This window comes from Marmota flaviventris, chromosome 8 (assembly GCF_047511675.1).
Source record: "Marmota flaviventris isolate mMarFla1 chromosome 8, mMarFla1.hap1, whole genome shotgun sequence".
In the NCBI taxonomy this organism is placed as follows: domain Eukaryota; kingdom Metazoa; phylum Chordata; class Mammalia; order Rodentia; family Sciuridae; genus Marmota; species Marmota flaviventris.
In genome coordinates this window covers 78,484,825-78,505,122 of record NC_092505.1, presented here as the reverse complement: position 1 = coordinate 78,505,122, position 20,298 = coordinate 78,484,825, and the positions used below count along the sequence as shown (strand labels likewise).

The 20,298-nt window shown below is 37.9% G+C and overlaps 1 protein-coding gene across 2 annotated transcripts in view; it reads left to right on the top strand.

The window, feature by feature from the left end:
- Col8a1 (collagen type VIII alpha 1 chain) overlaps window positions 1-20,298 on the top strand; it is a 149,826-nt gene that overhangs the window by 123,874 nt on the left and 5,654 nt on the right. For both annotated transcript variants that reach the window (XM_027943257.2, XM_027943255.2), the window contains exon 3: window positions 17,022-17,352. In XM_027943257.2, coding sequence (XP_027799058.1) covers window positions 17,025-17,352 — 328 coding nt within the window. In that variant the 5' untranslated portion in view covers window positions 17,022-17,024. The remainder of the gene's footprint in view (window positions 1-17,021; window positions 17,353-20,298) is intronic.

Below are 20,298 nucleotides of genomic sequence, written 5' to 3'. Positions count from 1 at the left end.
TATATATTAAATAGCATATAGGTTTAATAATTCTTCTTATGAATAACTCATTAGTTTTTTCAATGTGTGTGTATAGAAGGCCAGATACTCACAGAGACAATTCAAAAGTTATTTATGTTTGCTATGCAATGTCGTATATTTGCATTTCTTGCAAGTCTCCTTCAGACCAATATTAAAATAAGTTTGTTTTTTATGGATACACATCAAGGACTGGAGAGCAGAGGAAGCCTAATCACATGCTGAGAGGTGGAGGGAAGCCAGCATGAGATTGTAAAAATGCTGGCAATTATCGTCCAAGTGAGTTAGTCAGCCCAACACACACCATCAAGAGTTGAATATTTCCCTGTTACTAATTTCACAGAGATGGAAACTGACGCAGAGAAAGGATCTGAGAGTTCAACTCCCCAGCTAGCCAACTCTGAGCTGTGAGTCATTCCAGGACAGGGACCTCATTCTCCACTCATTATTTTGTCTCCAGCACCTGGCATTTGCAAAGCACCACATAATGCCGAATGGATGGATTAATGAATTAATTAATTAATGGGCAAACACATTTCTTTATACTCTTCTCACTTTAGAATTCCAATTTCTAAGTCGAGCACTGAGGGAGGATCTGGAATTTGTTATACAATCAAAGGCAAATAGCCAAGCAGTGTTCATTAGGGAAAATTTATAAAGAGAGAAGTAGCTGTGGTGTGTGGGTCCTCCTTATTCTTGGCACATTCCAGATTGAGGTTGTACACAAAGATCCAGCAGGCCTGGAAATCAAACTCCAGGCGAGAGCCCCTGCCCCTGAGGACTATCAGGCATTTAAACTGTCTGATTAGAGAAGCATCAGCCCTACTCCTGGTGTGATCAGAGACTAAGATAAAATAGAAATACAACTGTGGCAGAAGCTTGGCTCCAGGCTTCCCTGGCCACTCATCAATCAGGACTGAAGGGAGAATCAGCCTCTCTCCTTCCTAGAGGATGGGGTCCAAGTCTTGCAATTCTAGCTATATGATGTGGTAAGCTAGCGTCAGGATTTGCCACATCCATGTGCATGTTAGGAAAGCAACAGCCCTTTCCATGACAGGATGTGACAAGAGAAAGCTAAAGTCCAAGACTTGCAAACAACCAGATTGTTCATCTTAAGTTGAAATTTAGGGCTAAGCTATAACCAGTCTCCATGGAGCTTTGGTGGAGGTGAGCGCCTTTCTTGGGAGACTAGCTTACAGGGGAGTCTCTCCTGAATACATTAACTCCTGCCTTTTAATGGTAAAGTGGTAGACACACATTAATCAAGCCACCACAACTGGTCATTCTCCCCAGGACCTGCTGCATTAGCCTTCATGCCTCAATTTTACGCTCTCATCTCCCCAAGGTGACTGGTACCTTGTACCTCTATATTACTCTCTCCCAGTTCCCAGGCAGGACAACCCACCCAGACCTTTCAGACTGCCCCAGATCCAATGCTCCTAGATGCCAGTGCCTTGGGCCCTGTTCTACATTATAGGTCACCTCTTATACAAATTTTGTTCTATATTAGCTTTCCCAAATTCTGGAACTTTAATAGAAATTTCAGGCATATGGCAGACCTACAGAAAAGGTATTTGGGTTCCAGGTAGGCATGGTTGTTCTTGAGTGCTACCCTAATCATACCACATTGGCATCTCCTCCTTGCTTACAAGAAACCTGTCCTTGAATTCAGAAAAGAGGAAAGATGTTTTGATTCGTGTGTCTCACTGTGACCTTTGAAGGACATTAGTCTTTATTCTGGCTCAGGCTCAAAATGGGCTGATAAGATCGTAAACATCAAGTGGGAATTGGAAATCTGGGAAGTAGCAAAGAAATCAATAATAGAGATGGGAAAGGACATGTAAAAGAGAAAAGGCAGGTAGAAGGGAAAAGCCGGGAAAGAGAAAGCCTGATAAGAAACAGTACTGGGTTTGTGGGGGTTTTTTGTTTTGTTTTGTTTTGGCATCTTTTTCACATGTATCTGTTTCCCTCAGATTTGCATGGAAGCAAAAATGACATCGTAGTCATGCTTGAATCCTTCACAGTTCCTTGCATGGTAGTTCAAAAAATGTTTGTTGAATGGGACAACAGATAACTAAAGCAGCATGTGGTAATGAGCTCCATGGAATGTGTCATCAGCACTAACCCAGTGCTCGCTGCATACCATCTGGTTAGCTTCACTTTATAAGCAAACAAAATAGAGAATAAATGAAAATAGTTCATTCTAGTGACACTGTCCATGACAGTAGTGCCTCTCTTGGGGAATTTTTATTCTAAATACCCAGATTCTATTACTGTGTTCCAGCAGAGAAACCAGAAGCCATAGGAAGCAGAATGACTGACCTATGGCCACACAAGATACCAACGGCAAACTTAGTATCAACACTCATATTTTCCAACTTCAGGGCTAGGAGTCTGAGAAGAAGAATCCTGTAAAATGTTATATCCCTGAGGAGACACAGATTATATATAAGATTCCGATAGATTAATAAAATATAAAATGCAGGGATACTATAAATACATTGTAGGCTACACAAAGTTGAAATGGAATCATGACAACAAGATCCCTAATCTGTTTGCTATTAGGGGGGGAGAACAAGGTTGCATTCTGCTCTTCTGGAATTCAGCACACTTTCTGGTATTTAAAGGAATACAAGGAAAGCTCACACAGGCTGAGCTGTCTCCTTGTAATGTAAATACCTTTCCAATGGGGAAAAAAAATTACTAAAAGATGGTGAGTTTGTCTTCTGACAATATTTCCCAGACATTTTTTCAGTGTTAACAAAGCTCTCTTGAAGTGTAACTAAGTGTGTCTGAGGAGTGGTAACTTTAAAGTGAAGGAAAGGAAAATTTCAATAAGAACCAAGCTGCCCCAACTCTCCCTTTATTTTTAAACAGAACCATCAAAGGGCAGCTAACGGAAATATACTTAAGTGGCATTAATTCATCCCTAAGAGCACTCTCCAAGAGTTTTATTGCTACATAAGGGAAAGCTATAAACCAGCGGGAAGAGAAAGCAAAGAAAATAAGTCTGGGGAGTCCTCTTGTGCAAGAAAGTGAGCAGGTGGTCAATAATGTATCCTTGGCTAGTTTCCCCAGCAAGGAGACAGAAATCTATGGTGGATATGGCGGGGCGGGACAGGACGATTATAGAATTTTGCAAAGTGATGTTGAAGAGTTCACATGAATATGAAACAATAAAATATTCATGTCTCCTACTCCTCTCAACACTCATTACACTTCATGTTAATACTTGACTCCATGACCTATTGCCTGACTCTTTCCAATACTTGGCATGATTGAAAGAGAATGGATAGGATTGGGGTAGCTATGAACACTGAGTCTTTAGACTTGCAAGTGACCTTAGGTATCAGTTAGTCTAACACTTTTGGTTTTACAAACAAGGAGATGGCATCTCAGATGTTACCTTTGTAGAAGGAGAGAACTTCAGAGATTGTCACCTGAAACATGAAATTCAGACAAGGGATTTAGAAAAATGCCTCTGTGATACTATCATTCAGCTCAAGCCAAGACTGAGATCTTTATGTTCATCTAAAAAGACTCTTACAAACATTCTGAAAATGAATGAAAATTATCACCAATCTCAAGATTTTTTACCATCAGCCAACCCTTCTCCATTCTTTACAAGGTTTGTAAAGTCAAAAATAGCACTCTGTATTAATTTCTAAGGAAAAACAGCTCTTATACAGGATTTTCCATTCTTGTGAACAGGAGGCAGACACCAGAATACAAACTTAAAAGAATGACAATGAAAGTAGTAAGAAGAGGGAAATGTAAGTTTGATTCAGTAGCTACAGTGCTGTTCTAACCATCACCCCACAGAGGTCTTATTGTAATATTAAAAGTGATGCACATTTGTAATTCCAGCAACTTGGGAGACTGAGGCAGGAGGATTGCAAGTTTGAGGCCAGCTTGGCAATTTAGTGAAACCATAATTTAAAAAAAAAAAAAAATTAAAGTTTGGGAATGTTGCTCAGTAGTAGAGCGCCCCTTGGTTCAAACCACAGTACTGCAACAACAACAACAAAAAAGGTTTTTTACTAAATTAGTTTTTAAAACATTTAGATGGGCTGGGGTTGTAGCTCAGTGCTAGAGCACTTGCCTAGCATGTATTGAGGCACTGGGTTCAATTTCAGTACCACATAAAAGAATTAACAAATAAAATTAAAATATTTTTTTAATTTAGAAAAGTCAGAAAACAGCATGAAAATGTTGCCATTTATGTTTGCTTGACAAGCATTTAACAAGCACAGTGGCTAAATCATGAACTATGTGAAAAGAAATGTCCCAAAAGTACATGCTATTACTCTAGGCATTTGAGTGAGCTCTTATATGGAGGGTCTCTCCCTATCTATATCTAATTCCTAGAGCTTTTGACTAAGAATTCATTTTTCAAAATAAATTGCTTAAACTGTGGGAAAATGAACTTTTTTTATTTAAACAAATGCTCATGTCTAAATACAGTTTGAAATTTATTTGGCATTTTGAATTTGAGGTTCCTACTTTTACTATCTATAAAAGAAACAAATATTGAACTGTGGGTGGTTTTTTTCAGACACAAAACTCAATATGATTTTGAAGCAGAAGTTTAAGGGTGGGGAGTGAATCTTTCAGATATAACTCTTGAAATACGGTAAAGACTAGATAAATGTTTTTGAAAGCAGTCTATTATGCGTGTACCTGAAAATAGCATGGAAAGATCAAGCTTCTAAAAGAGTTGTAAGCTGATTATTGTCATGACCTAAAAGTTTATAGCTATTATTACTTGTGGATTTTAGTTCCTTCAGCAGTACAATATAGCCTAAATTCTGCAGTCACTTTCACAAGGCCAATGTGCTGCTATCACCTCATAGAAATGTCTTCTGTTCTCTGGATTTCAAAGCTGAAGCCAAATTCCCAAAGCACAAAGAAGGCTGTGAAGGGGCCAGTTCTGGGAGGGAAGGGAAGTGGGAGGAGATCCAGTCTTTGAAATAGTGTTTGCACAGGGCTGGCAGGTGGGGAAGCAGACCCTGTCTTTGCTACCTACTTATTAAGAATACTCATGACCATGTCTTTGGAATCTCAGCCAAGGAGGCATTTGGTCTGCCTAATTTTCATAATCTGTCTGGAGCAGAGCAAGAACGAAAATCATTACCTTTCAAATTCTTCAAAATAAGACTGCAATAAAGAGTCATGGAATTTGTGCTCAAGTTCTCCCTCCTCCCTCTTCACCTTCTCCTCTTCTTCTATCTTTTCCTTCTTCTTCTTTACTTAAATAGTAGCTAACACATAACATGTGATGCACTGTACTTGCATCAATTCCCTGAATCCCCTTAACAACCTCCTGAGACAGGTCTTGTTATCATCATCCCAAATTTAACACAAAGAAATCAAGACACAGATAGGTTAAGTTACTTGCCTAAGGCGTAAGTAAGTGGCAGAATCAGAATTTAACGCAGGCTGTTTAGCTCAAAGTTAATGTTCTTAACCAGTACCCCCTCCCCCCCCCAAAAAAAAAAAAACAGTTCTTTAACCATCTAAGCTGCCCAATGTCCGCTTTTCTATGTTTGTGATGAAAGTAAAAAGTACCTTCCACTCCCCTCTTTCCTCTACTGAGCAATTCCTGCTTATTCTTCATCTCTTAGTTCTGATACAATTCCCCCTAGGACTTTGTACCTGACCAACTCCACATCTATTTTGTCTTTATTGAAGCACTTAAAACAGATTTGGATTTTAATTTAAATCATCTAGAAACTTCTGAGAGTAGATCATTGGTTCACCTTCATTTATTTTTATTTCTGGTCTACTAACATAGTGTCTAAAAATTGAACAGAAGAATGCTGAATTAAGTAATTGAAGTAACCAACTAACACAGCGGAGGCAATTAATGCCAGGACTTAAAATTTTAAGCAAATCAAGGCATGAGAAATCTCCCAAATGGCCCTTTAGAATGAGAAATGTTGAGACCACCTGGTACAAAGGGTAGCCCGAGGCTGGACCCTGCCCCAAGGAGCATATTACGTTTAGGAAGGGGGGCAAGAGGGTGATGTTTTTCTGCCAGATGATGTTTTTTTTAAAAAAAGCTAAAAATTTTAAAGAGATTCACAGTGTGTGTCCTGACTTCTGGCTTCTCTTGATGAAGTTGGAAGAACTTCTCAAACTAAGGGCACACGCCCAAGGCCAGCAAGATGTGTAAAGTTAGCCGAGCTGGTTTGGGAGTGACCATTGCTTCCCACTGCCACCAACTGACCAGCCCCCTCCACTCTCCTGTGTCCCTCACTACTTCCTCCAGCATGGGGTGCCCATTCCATCTAATTCATTCCCTGATTTTATAATTTAGTAAAAGGAGGCCTTAAAAAGGATATGAGGACATCATCCCAGAGAAGGTTACAGAGAAGACCACACCATTTGGTGCCCTATTCACACTCTCCAAGAAACGACATTGATGAAGCATGTTTGTCAATGAAACTCCACTATTTTGTGAATTCTAGTGCCTCATGAGAGGTTTTGCTTATAAAAAACAAAGTTCCTTACATACTTCCAGCCTCCATAGTAAATGTATCCTTAAGACCTGGCATCTTTCACCTAATTCTCTCTCCTTTCTTTTCTCCACTTCCATTTTTTCTGAAAAATGTTCAGTGGATTAACTGTGAAACCCTTATGATTTTTCCTCTCAGACAGCACATCCATCTCTCTCTCCCTCAAAATAAATTCCACCCTTTAAATAAATGGAACTTCCAAGACCAAGATAGCTGTGGCTTGGTAGCACTTTGTGTTTTGCCTGTTCAAAGGGCAGGATGTTACCACGTAGGCTAATTATCTAGACGGAGCTGCGGTTGAAAAGCGGTGGATTTTAGAGACTGCCCTCTCCGTGGCTGACAATTTATCACAATTTGGTGTTTTAGGCTTAGTCCCAGCTTGAGAACTAAATTTTTTAAATTTAAATTCATTGTTGGGAACAGTCCTGTGAAATGATTTCTGCTGCTCTTGAACTACACAACAGAGGGAAAAAATCCACATTTTCACTGACCAAGAAATTATTGAATTGTTTTAGTTCTTTCATAATTCAGAAATTGCCAGGGCTCAACATTGCAACTTCAGCAGGACTGCTATTCTGACCAGAGATTAGATCTGTGTGGAGGTGGGTAAAGGGGTAAGAGAAGCCAATTTGGGAAGAAATTGATTAATTGTTATTATTTTCCATGTGCTGTTGATTTGATCTAATCTTTTGTCCATGTGTGATAAAAATCCTAGAGCTTGACTTTTAATATCACGTCACTCAAGGTTAAATGACTCAAATAATCTTTGCTAAATAAAATGTCAACAATCAGACACACAAAAATAATGAGCCCAGATGTGAAGAAGAAAAACAAAAGTCAACAACTGGCCATTTTATGCCCTCTATCTCGTGCCTCTAAACCCACAGACACATATATACCCACACAGTTATTTCATTAGTAAACATTTTGATATTAAACATCTCTCTGGAGAGATGAATTAGACTACGTTTTGTTCCTTGGTTTGGGGGATTTTGTGAGTTTCACAGTTTCCCATGAAAATAACAGAATGAACAATCTATTGTCATAATAGCCTGCTCATTAAAGAGAATGCTAATAGGAGGTCAGCTTGCTCTCTTATATTCTGAGTACACTAGTAGAGGATGTTCACAGAATGAGACAGAGAACAGATTCACCATCCTCAAAACCCCTGTTCTCAAAGCCTCTCCCTCCTGCTTCCAGGAAGTACCTTTGCTGACTGGGAACTGAGCTTACTGTACTTCAACTTACAACATTCTCAATTTCCAAGCTCTCATCAGAACTTCCACACCTTTAATTCAAGTTTCCCCTAAGTTCTCAACCTTCTTGACTGAGATACTGTGCAATAGTGAAGTACCTAAGAAGACATACAGAATTGAAAAAAAAAAAAAAGGAGAAAAATGTGAGTCCATATGCAAAGAGGAAGTCCCTCCCTCCCTACTTTTCACATCCTAAGGCTGCCCCAGGACTCTCTACTCCTTAAAACTTAAAGGACCCAGAAGAAGGCCATTCAGGAAACAAATCATCAGCTATTTTGTCTTTTTATCTCATATGGTTTAAACTTCCTAGTTTCTATGACCTGACACACTTTGAGAATAAGCCTAATATTATCATTTTACTTTATTAAACTAATCCTTGTTACAAAGGATCACTTCAACCTCAGCTACCAACCTTTCACTGCCTGTCACAAAAACACGCCTGAGTTAGGTTTGGTTGAAGTTCACTTGTAATTCCATAGGTCTCAACAAGAGTTCAGGAGGAGTGCGAAGTGACTGTGGTGAAGAAATATCCTATGAAACTTATATTTTGCATAACACATTGTGATTTCTGGCTTCAATAAATATCTGTACAATGATTGGTTTAGTGGATTACGCTGGATGAAATTTCCCTACATATTTTTCCCTTGCAAAGACCTGAAAACATCATGATTTTACACTGTGTTCTTTACACAAACAATACAAGGGCAGAGAAGAAAGATGCTCACAAGAATATCAGAGTGTTCTACAGTCCTCCCTGGGACACCAGGAAAGAATTTTATTTGCTGTGCAACCCTTGGTCTTAGGAAGCCCTCACCATTGCTTACTTTACTGTAAAGTTATAGGTTTCATAGCTTCAATTCTTATAAAATGAAAAACCACAGCTTCTGAATTGTGATGATGTCACAACTTGTCACTGCCCGCTTCCCCTTCCCCAGGTACATATTTTGTATTCATTTGTTATTCTTACATCAGGAGGCATAGTCAATACTTGCTAAATGACTTTGCAAGAATTTTTGAGCCTACACATTGTAGGAAGACATTATAATTTACCAGCACTTTTTAAAATGTTCTTAGTAAGCCTCACATTTTTCTTCAATCTTTGAATATCGTTTTGATTTTTATTTTCTTGATTTTTTAAGTCACATATCCTTTTTTTGTCCCTAAACTTTGTTTTTTTATTTAATTTCTTTCTTTCTTTTTTTTCTAGTCAGGTACAGTTTTCTCATTATAAGAATATTTACAGAGAGGTTGTTCAAACTCTCCCTATTCCATCCCCAACTGGAATAGTGAAAAGTAACAAATTATGAGATTGATCTAACTTTTGGGCATCCAAAAGCTTTAACACTGAAACTCATAAATTCATTTAACTGTGAAATATGTATGTGTTCTTCACATTCACAGTTACTAGAAAACTTAAGAACCAGAGGGAACATGAAGTCATCTAGCCAATGTCCTCATTCTGCAAATGAAGGAAGTGACACCCAGTTGGAATAGGTGACTTGCTTAGGTCACAGCTAGATATTAGGTACTCTGTGCTTTGGAAACAATGATGCTTTTATATTATGGGAAGAAAAAAATTCCACTTTAGAATTTTCTCTTGTAAGAGTTCTCTCAAGTGTTTTATAAACTGTTTAGCAGCTGACACTATTCCAGTTAGAGAAATAAAAGGAGTTAATTTCAGGCTTCAAATATGTGAGCTATTATTTTAAGAAAAATATTCTCCAGATGTTTCCCACCTCCTCTGAGAACGGAAAAAAGAGGAAATGAGCTTGAAGTTCAGCAGAAGAGATTCAGATTAGATATTAGGAAATCTACTGTGAGATACTGCAATTGGTTACTGGGAATGTTGTGAAATCTCCTCCTCTGGAGAGATTTTGGAATGTGGTGGTTGGCCATTCATTTCAAGGGGGTGATGTGGGTGGCCCGTTTCTAGAGCTAGGGGCAAACCCTACCTGACTTCTCAAGTTCAGCAGGTTCCATGAGGTCATGTTGTGCCTATAGCTAGTAGGTGGGGTAGATGACTGCTCTTAATTATAGTAGAATTCAGGATTCATCAGTGAAGTTTATTATTCAAACTCAGTTGTACATTTATATAAGTTCTGATAGGTATAAATGGGCAGATGGACTACAGTCAACAAATGCCTATTGGATGGTCTTGCTCACTATCTCCATTGATCAGCATCTGACAGGCTTATTAATTTGGGCTCCATCTCAGCATATTTACTCAGCAGTGGCTTTCAGACATCATGAATAACTAGTCCAAAAAGCAGAGTGTGGGATCCTGGCCAAGATCTTGTACCATATAAAATGGACAAATTATTTCTTTCAACCAAAAATAAAGCCTTGATATTTGGAGAACAAGATAGAGAAAGATGAGTGCAGTTTGACAAATCTCTACCTAATAAAACAAAGTAGAAAGCTTATTAGCTAATGTATTGGATGGTGGCCTCTAGAAGTAACCATACAGGAATTTTAATTTGGAATACAATAGAGATAAGCAGGATTTCAGTGAAATAATCAATCGTAAGTACAGGTTGGGGAGATATCAATTAAAACAATTTCAAATGTCAGAAAAAGACCTAACAAATGGGCCTGGGGTTGTAGCGCAGTGATAGAGCTCTTGCCTAGCACGTGTGAGGCACTGGGTTCAATCCTCAGCACCACATCAAAATAAATAAATAAAATAAAGGTACTATGTCCATGTACAACAAAAATACCTAACAAATGGATATAGTATTAATGATATGGCATATTTGAAGTATGTCCATGGTGCCAACACAAAGTGCTCACAAATGTAGCTAAGAAGACTATAATGTAGATATTCACTGCCCCTCCATTCCCCAGGCATTCTTGGGGAATGACCTGTTTCTCTTATAGTCACTGGTTTTGCCCAGTGCCAATCTGGGCACAGCAGTGAATGGTTCTTCTCAATACCCAAAAATAATCCATTCCCACCAAAGAATCAGGTTTTCAAAAGATTTCAACCTAGGGGAGAAAAAGGAGAGAATTTTAAATAGATGTCCTGTAACAAATATCCAAAATGTCTTCTCCCCACCCACACTACCCCTCCCCTGGAGATCTACTTTGATCTGCGTCTCCATGGGGGGCAATGAATGCTGCTCACACTTTATGTCCTCAGGATTCACCTAAGGGGGATGATTTTTTCCTATCTCTCTTATTTAGAGTTGCTTCTATCTTTCCTTAAAAGCCAGGTGCCAGCTCATCTAGGCATAGAAGTCTCAATTCCCACTACAAAAATGGGTCTCAAAAAGCTTCATCTCAGAGAATGGTCACCACCCCACACCTGTGTCACCCTCTCCCACTTTTTCTCCAAAACATGTGAAACACCACATATTTACATTTTTTACTTCTTATGCCTCCACCAAAGCATCATCCTCAAACTATTAAAAACACAATTCTCACATATGTGTGTGTGTGAGAACATAAGTCAAATTGTATTTAACATGATGACAAAGTTGATTTAAAACAAAATATTAAAACCTTTAGTTTTTGATAACCAGTAGATAAAAAGAATGTTAAGAATATGTGAAATAAGATACAACTAGATAATATGATTAAAAAAAAACCCCACTTGATCCTGAGAGCGGTTAATTAGAATAGTTTGTAGAGTTATTAATATCTGTAATACTAATTGATTATGCAACAAAGCTAAATACCTGGTTAGTTGACACCAGCATAGCTTATCTAAATATTCTTAGCATGACAATAAAAGATCACACGATCATCCTTTGTCTTGGCTTTATAAGCAATTTGGGGATATGGTTTCTTAACATTCCCTTCCCAACCCCACCCACCATAAGAAAGCTACATGTTCACAGCCATATATGAACCAAAAAAGGTAAGTCTTACAAGTTGTTCAGATAATCTTTAAAAAGCGGCAAAGTGATATGACAAGACAACAGATTGCCATATGAGTGTTCCTATCATTTTTAATAATCAAATCAAAAATAGGAGGGCTTTCTGTTAACAACTGTCATAGGCAGGATTTTAAACAGAGAGTGCGGTTCAAATATTTTCAAAAGACCCTAACCATCCTAAGAGTAGTAATTGTGAAGATCCATCAACAATCATCTAGAAAGTCTAAAGAATATCATACCTTTTCCTTGTCCTCAGGAACCTCATAGTCATGTTCAGTCTAATGGGAAAGAAAGAAAGGAAGGAAGGGAGGGAGGAAGATAGATAGATCAGTTAGAACTGCATTCAATTTTGTATTGAACTTTTAGTAGAATGTGTAGAAAAATGAGAATTGAGAAGGTGGCACTTGGGGAAGATGATCAGGGAGTGCCCTTATAAAAGAGATAAGTACCCTTATAAAAGAGACCCCAAACAGCTCTCTTGCCCCTTGTACCATGTGAGGATGCAATGAGAAGATGATCATCATCTCTGAACCAAGAACATGCCCTCACCAAACACCCAATCTGCTGGCATCTCAAATTTGGACTTCCCAGCTTCCAGAACAGTGAGCAATAAATTTCTCTATCCAAGCCACCCAGTGAGGGTACTTGGTTATAGTAGTCTTGGCAAATTAATAGCCAGTTTACGGTATTTTCATTATAGAGCACTCAAATCTGAAATTATAAAATTTATTTTTAACCTATCACCTGTCTCCCCATACTAGAATGAGAGTTCAGTAAGACTTCACCTTTTTAATTGACCTCAGCTTGTTTCTCTTGTATCCAGGAAATTATTAACAATTGGAATCTGCTCAATAAATATCTATACGTAACAAATTAATTTCTCTGAGAAATGAAAAAAGAGAGAATTTTCTTTGAGAGGCATGGAAAAACCCAGAAGGCAATGCTGGTGAATAATGGAAGAGGATTCTACCTGACTGTCCCTGTCTTCAGGGGGCAAATATTAGGCTCTTGAAAAGCTAAAAATTTTGTATAAGGGCAAGAGTGGGGCACAGAAGACTGGCTCAGGAGCAGATGAGAGAGGCTTGTCCACACCACATAGCACAGATGCAGATGTGTTGTTAGCACTATGTGAAAGAGAAAGTTGGAATGAGAGCAAGGATTGAAGGTTGAAATGCTTTAACATTCTTTTGGATAGCAAGCCAAAATCTCATGAGGATAAATGTACGAAGAGAATGCTTAGGAGTGTCTGAAATAATATATATCAGGTTATCCTGCTATGTACATTGTGAGTCACAAGAGGGAACTGAAACTCACTGTGGCCCTCCCCAAATATAGGGAACGATTTAGGGCTATTCAAAATGATTAGGATTGGCAACTCTGACACCAGAATAAATGGTTAGTCGCTTTTTATTTTTTTCTTCTTCTTCTTTTGCCATTTTAAAAAAGTATAGTTTAATGGCCATTATTGTTTTACTCATGTTAGGTTTATCATTATTACAGTTAACCTCACGTTTACTTTGGCTAGTATCCCTCTGAAAATCTGACATTTCAGTTGGTTTGGATTTGCCTTTTTGGTTGTGCTCCATTAATAACTTAAATTTTAATAGTGCTTTTTATCTTATAAAGAATTCATGTTAAAATTTTTACCCTTAAACAGCTCTGAGAGATAGGCAGATATTATTTCTACCTTATAGGTGAGGAAACTGAGGCACAGTAAATATAAAGGACTTGCCCAAGGCTACAGGCATGAAGAATGGCAGAGCTAAAACTATACTCAAATGCAAGTCTTTTGATTTCTACAATGCGTTTCCTATATAACATGGCAGCCACCACTAAGCCAGCCTGTATGGCAAACGTCCAGTGTCTACACACATTAGATGTATTTTTATCTTCATGTATACACATACTCCCCAGTTGTCAAATAGAAATTAAGGGGGAAAAATCAAGGAGAACTCACAATAGTGTTGTGTGCTGCATTCTCAGGAAAAAAAGAAGCAAGAACACCCACTACCACCATTTCCTCCCAGCAAGAATTCTGAGGTCCCTTTTTCCACCAGGTGTTTGTATAGTATTACACAAATCTGATGTTCTTTGAGTGATTTGAGAGAGCCACCACGCCGCTTTGACCACCGAAAACATCCTCAGGGACAGGAGGGAAATTAGTAGGGATAAGTCAAGCAGTAAATTCTAACCAGGGCCCCTATATAAATATTCAAGTTAAAACTGAACAAAGTTTATTTAAATAAAGAGCCAGAGAAATGGCAGATGGCAGACCTAAGGAGTTGGTTTCAGGGAGAGAAAAGCCAAGCCTCTGACAGGAAGTAATGGAAGGAAAGCAGGATCCTACTGGGTCTTTGGTATTCAACTGGTCTTCCAGGCATTCTGCCTCCTTCCAGTTTTCCAGTACTTCACTAGATTGTCCTGGTTTGAAGATTATTAACTATAATCCAATACTAATCCAACACATTCACTGAATTGAGGGAAGAGTGAAGGGTCAAGTGTGCCAGCTTATTATTTTAAAAAAATCACCACAAGTTTAAGATTTGATAATTGAATTCATGCATTCCCAAAGGCAGAATTAGGTCCCTGCTCATACATTACCAGGCATTACCACACATTTCCGGTGTGGAATAACACTTTCAGCTCTCTAAAGAATACCTTAGAGAAACTGAATGTTAGAGCTAGACAGGATCCAAAAGAAAAACTAAGCTCTACTTTTAGTAAATGGAGAACTTGAAGAGATTTTTGTTTAGATACACATAACTAGACAAGAAATAAGGTCTCAGTACTGAATTGAGTGGAAAAAGAAAGAAACAGATGTATGTATAATACTCTCTAATTTGTGTTTTAAATGGATGTATATTATATTGCCTATTCATAGATTATCTCTGAAAAACTATGTGGAAATAATAAGAAAAACTATTGCTTCCAAGAGAAGGGATTTGAAAGAACAGAAGTAGAAGGGAAATTTGTTTTTTTTTTCCCGAGAATGTTCTTTGAATAATCACTAATATTGAATACACCTGACACCCCTGCTAAAATAATATAAGTTCCATGAGAGTAGGGCTCACTGGGCATATTATAATCATTTTTACAATCCCTGGGTGGGCCTAGCATTGTTTCTGGTAAGAATTCAACAAATTATTGTTGAGTACTTAAGGGCAGATTTTCTCTTTCCACCTAAAATAAATTTGGCTATTAATGAGTATAAATCAATATTAATTTGTGCTTTTTTTTCCCAAATGTTTTATAACAATCATTCTTAGAGGAACAGAAAATAACAGTTTTCTATCTGCTCTCATTTTACCGGTGTGTGTATATATGTGTGTGTGTGTGTGTGTGTGTGTGTGTGTATATATATATATATATATATATATATATATATATATATATAATTCAGAGTATGCTTGAAATAAAACAGTTCTTAAAAATATTCTAATTTATGAAATTAAGAAAGTTTTATAAATCATACTGTTGACAAATGTTTCTTCATTATTTCCCCGAAGGAGAAAAAAAATGATTAGTTAGTATATTTAGAAAAACTGGAAAGCATGAACTTTGTGGTAGGGATTCATATTGAATATTTTCTTAGGTGCTTTTTATTAACCAATCCTTCTGCAGCTTGTTCACACTCTTGGCATTACCCTTGAATAGGATGTCGCAAATTCAACGCACATTTTCTAAGAAGTGGGAAACTATGATCCAGAATTAAGTAAGGCAGAAGTAAAGAAAACAAACTCCCATGAAAATGGAAATTAAATTACATATAGAGAGTTTTTTCAAAGTGTTCCGGAAGATTGTGAAAAATATGCCATCTCTCTCTCTCTCTCTCTCCCCCCCCCCACCCCCAGCATTATGATGAGACTCCACTAGGATTCCAATTTTCATAAAGTCCCTTAATAAAGTACGAGAATACCGCCGGTGTAGGACCATGAGGGTACCACGGGTTGGGGGTGGGGCGGGATAACGGAGCAGATCCCAGGGTGCGTCGCGCTTGCCCCCTAGTGTGCATTTCCTTGTACTGCATCTCCCTGGGCTGTTCGCTCTTCAACCTAGAGTGAATCTAAACAGAGGTCTTCTCAAGCTGGTTTTTATAAACAGTCAAACTTCGTTTGTATTTTTCCTGTTAACTGCTAATTAGTAAAGAGTACTGTTAAAGGACTTAGAAAGAGTTTGTCTTGTTAATAGTCAAACATCTCCCTCTTATTTATGTAATGGATTTGCTTTGCAAACTCCTTTATTTCATAAAAGTGCAAAGATAAAATTTAATGGACTCTAAATCCAATTAACCAAATTCTAAACTAATGACTTCATAGTATTTAAATCGAAAAAAGAAATGTTCATAGTCGTAATTGTGATTTTTTTAAAAATAACATTTCAGGGCTATTACATGGAACATCTTTTCTCCAACTCAGAAGACCCCTGCAGGTTTTGGTAGTGTTTGCTTTTACATTTATTTTACATTTACATTCATAGTTATATTTATTTGTGACTAAATAAAAGCATACAAAAAGCATCTATCAGGTGAAAAATCTCTGTCCCTGGCATAAAGCCTATAAATTCTTAACTATTTCCAGTTAGGAAAGAATTCTGGCACTTATTAACAGAGTATAAATGCCACCAAATTTGCAGAATCTAGCCTCTTAGGATTAGGTTTTGGGCAACTGAAGAACACCCCAATACAAGTGGAATGAAGAAGATAAAACATTATTTCTCTATTGGGTAAACAAATTGTAAATTCAGGGATTGGCATGGTGCCTCCGCATTCATCCAAGGCTAAAGTTGCTTCAAACTTGTAGCTTTACCAAGCTCAGTGCATACCAACCAACCTCTTGTCCCAGGTGCCTGATCCACACCAGGCAACATATCAGCATTCCAACAACAAAAGGAAGAAAAGGAAGAACATGCTCATTTCCTATTAGGATTCTTCTTGGAAGTTGCACTGATTGTAACTACTCCCAGTCTGCCAGGACTTTGTCACAAGAACACACACCTAACTGAAATGTCTTCATTAAGGACTGCTGCTCTATTCACAGCTGAAAATCAGGGCTTTCAATACTAGGTAAAAAGTGGGGGCAGAATTGATATTTGGAGACCAGAAGTCTCTGCCATAGCCTCTGTTCTCACCAGTTATCTTCTTTTGACAGAACTCACACTTCCGGTTTTTATTTTGGTTTGTTTGGGTTTTTTTTTTCCTGTTAAAAAGTAGATCTTTATTCCACCTGCCTTCCATTCATTAAGCTCTGATGTTAAAGACTTTACTTCCCCTGACTCTTCCCCATTCTTTCTCTAGGCAAATGGCAGTGCCTTGGCCTGCGGGTTTTCACCATGTTGGTGCATTCCTTCCACAGGTGATGGCTGTGCCACCTGGGCCTCTGCAGCTGCTGGGAGTGCTGCTCACCATTTCCCTAAGCTCCATCAGGCTCATTCAGGCTGGTGCCTACTATGGGATCAAGCCACTGCCACCTCAAATTCCTCCTCAGATGCCACCGCAAATTCCACAATACCAGCCCCTGGGCCAGCAAGTACCTCACATGCCTTTGGGCAAAGATGGCCTTGGCATGGGCAAGGAGATGCCCCATTTGCAATATGGCAAAGAGTATCCACACCTACCCCAGTATATGAAGGAGATTCAACCGGTGCCAAGAATGGGCAAGGAAGCAGTACCCAAGAAAGGCAAAGGTAATCTCACACTGGTATGCTGTCATCAAACCACAGCTTCCCAACTTCTTAAATGATGGAGGGGGATAGAAGATGAATTTTTAAAACTTTTATTTTAGGAACTGACATTTATTAAATTCCTACTTTGTTCCAAACTCTATTCTTGAAAAATTCAAGTCTTAAAGAAAGATTCATGGGTTTGATCACCAGCACCACACACACAACTTAAAAAAAAAAAAAAGATAAAATTACAATTTTATGTTTGATTTTGTTATTTTAACTAGCGTTAGATGAATCAAAATATATTTAATCACAAATACTCTATCCCCTTATTTATTTATTTATTTTTTATTTATTCAAACATTCATCAATTAGGACTGGGAATGTGGCTCAGGTAGAACACTTACCTGGCATGCATGAAGCCCTGGATTCAATTCTTAGCACCCTCCAAAATTAAAAATAATTTAAAACAACAACAACAAAAAAAAAATCCAGCAACTATTCAGGGAGAATCCATTTTTGTGTCAGGCTCTGGGCCTGATGTTACAGGATAAAGCAGTAGAGGAAAAAAAAAAGAAAGAAAGAAAAAAGAAAAGAAACAAGTCACTCTTCTGAACTAGGGGAACAGTGTTGTAAGGACCAAATGTGTTAAGAGAAAAACCACATGAAAGCATCTTGCAAACTAGGTGTTAGATAAATGCAAGTGGCTTTAACACTGCTTTAATAAAGCTATAAATGTCAATCAATAAATCAGCAAAAGGGGATTAAAGAGTGCAGACTACATCTGGATGATACCTGAAGATTTGTCCCCATTACTTTCTGGGCATATTTATTAGTTGTTGAACATCTAAAAATGCCTATCACTATGATAGATGTTTTCTTATGTTTGGTCGGTTTATCTAGAGTTCTCAGAAATGCAGTATTGGTCTAAACTATGGAATCAACCTAGGTGTTCTTCAACAGATGAATGCATAAAGAAATCGTGGTATATATACACAATGGAATATTACTTAGCCTTAAAGAAGAGTGAAATTATGGCATTTGCCGGTAAATGGGCAGAACTAGAGAATATCATGCTAAGTGCAGTAAGCCAATCCCAAAGAACCAAAGTCCAAATGTTTTTGGTGACATGCAGATGCTAATTCATGATAAGGATGTGGTGGGCTTGGGAAAAATAGAGGTACTTTGGATTTGACAGAGAGAAGTGAAGGAAGGGGAGGGGTTTGGGGGTAGGATTGATAGTAGAATGGATTGGACATTATTACCTTATGTACATATATGATGACACAACCTGTGTAACTCTACATCATGTACAACCAGAAGAAGGAGAAGTTATACTCCATTTATGTATGATGTGTCAAAATGCATTCTACTGTCATGTATAACTAATTGGGACAAATTAAAAAATAAGAAAGAAATGCAGTACTGGTAGGAAAAACTGCTGTATCAGAATAGCAATGGCTTTTGAGGAAGTGGAGGTCACCCCGTAAGACCCTACAATCATGGGAAGATTCACTCTGGAGAACTGCTGGATTTGGTGTTCTGAGGCCTTGGGGCCTCAGTCCCAGAGAGAGACACCTAGTCATTTGACTTCCCTGAGCTTAATTGTCTTTATCTTTAAAATAAGGTTGTTGAGAAAAGCACTGACCTAAGGTAAGCAATGCTGAGTAAACGCTAAAGCAACACAGGAATTTTTAGTTGCTGTAGCTGGTCATTCCATATATCCTCAGTCACAACAGTGTATGTCCCAGGCACTGTGCTGCATGGCAGAGACTTCTGACAGAAAAGATGTGACCTTCCTCCAAACACTTCCTTGAATGGTAACTACACAGCTCACTGTTTGGGAATAACATTCCTTAATAGTTCTGTGATAGTGTCTCAGCATAAGAGAAGCATTCCCAATTTTCTTCTCTTTAGAAGCTCGTATGCCACTTAGGGGATTATTTCAGCTTCTTCTCCCCACTTCCTTTCTTAAATAGCTTGCCTGTGAGTTTTGGTACCTCTTGTACCCTTTCTCCTATTTGAAAAAATATAGAGTTCTATGGTTCTATTTTGTTCCCTGACAGTAGCTCTGTAAAAGTATAATGGTCAGGATTAAAATGTTATTATTAGTGAAATATTTCATTTCTTCATGCAACCTATTATTCCCAGAAGCAGGGGAGATTCAGAGTTGTGTTTATCTGCAGGGCACATACAGAACAATATAACAGCATGCACTTTGTATTTCAGGACTGATTCAAGAAGGCGTAATAACTTTCCTATATATCCTCTAATCATGAAATGTGCTGTATTATTCTTGCTGTACAGACAGGCAAGGAGAGGTGCTGATAGCAAAAGCTCTGCCGTAGATATCTCACGCTAAGACTAGAAAGATAAGCAGAGTTCCATGATCCTAACCAAGATCTCTTCTTTATCCAGACTGCTTGTCATCCAAAAATACCTTCCTTATCCCTCCTGTTTAAAAATCAAATTTGTATATAAGAAATAATTTGGGAAGTTAAAGAATTAATATTGGAGGCTTGGTAAATCCTACAGCACATTAGATAAATTACACAAATCCACTGGCTATAGAGAACAGATATAGAATGACGTTATTGAACTATGTACAAAATAAAATATTTTCATTCCTTCCTGAATCCACATAATGACTTCCATCATCACATCATATTGTATTTCAACACATGAGGAAATATCATTTGGTTCTAAATTATTATGTTAAAATATTATCCAGGCATAAAAAAGATAAATACCACATGTTCTCATTCTATATCTGGAATCTAAAACAATCAAACGCACTGAAGCAGATAATAGAATGGTGGTTACCAAAGGATGGGGAAGGGAAGATGATGGTTGAAGGGGACTAGGCCACAGGCAGGGGAAATATGGTTTCAAATGGTGGGGTTTTGGGGGGGTTTTTTTGTTTGTTTGTTTGTTTTAAGATCTATTACACAGTTTGGTGACTCTAGT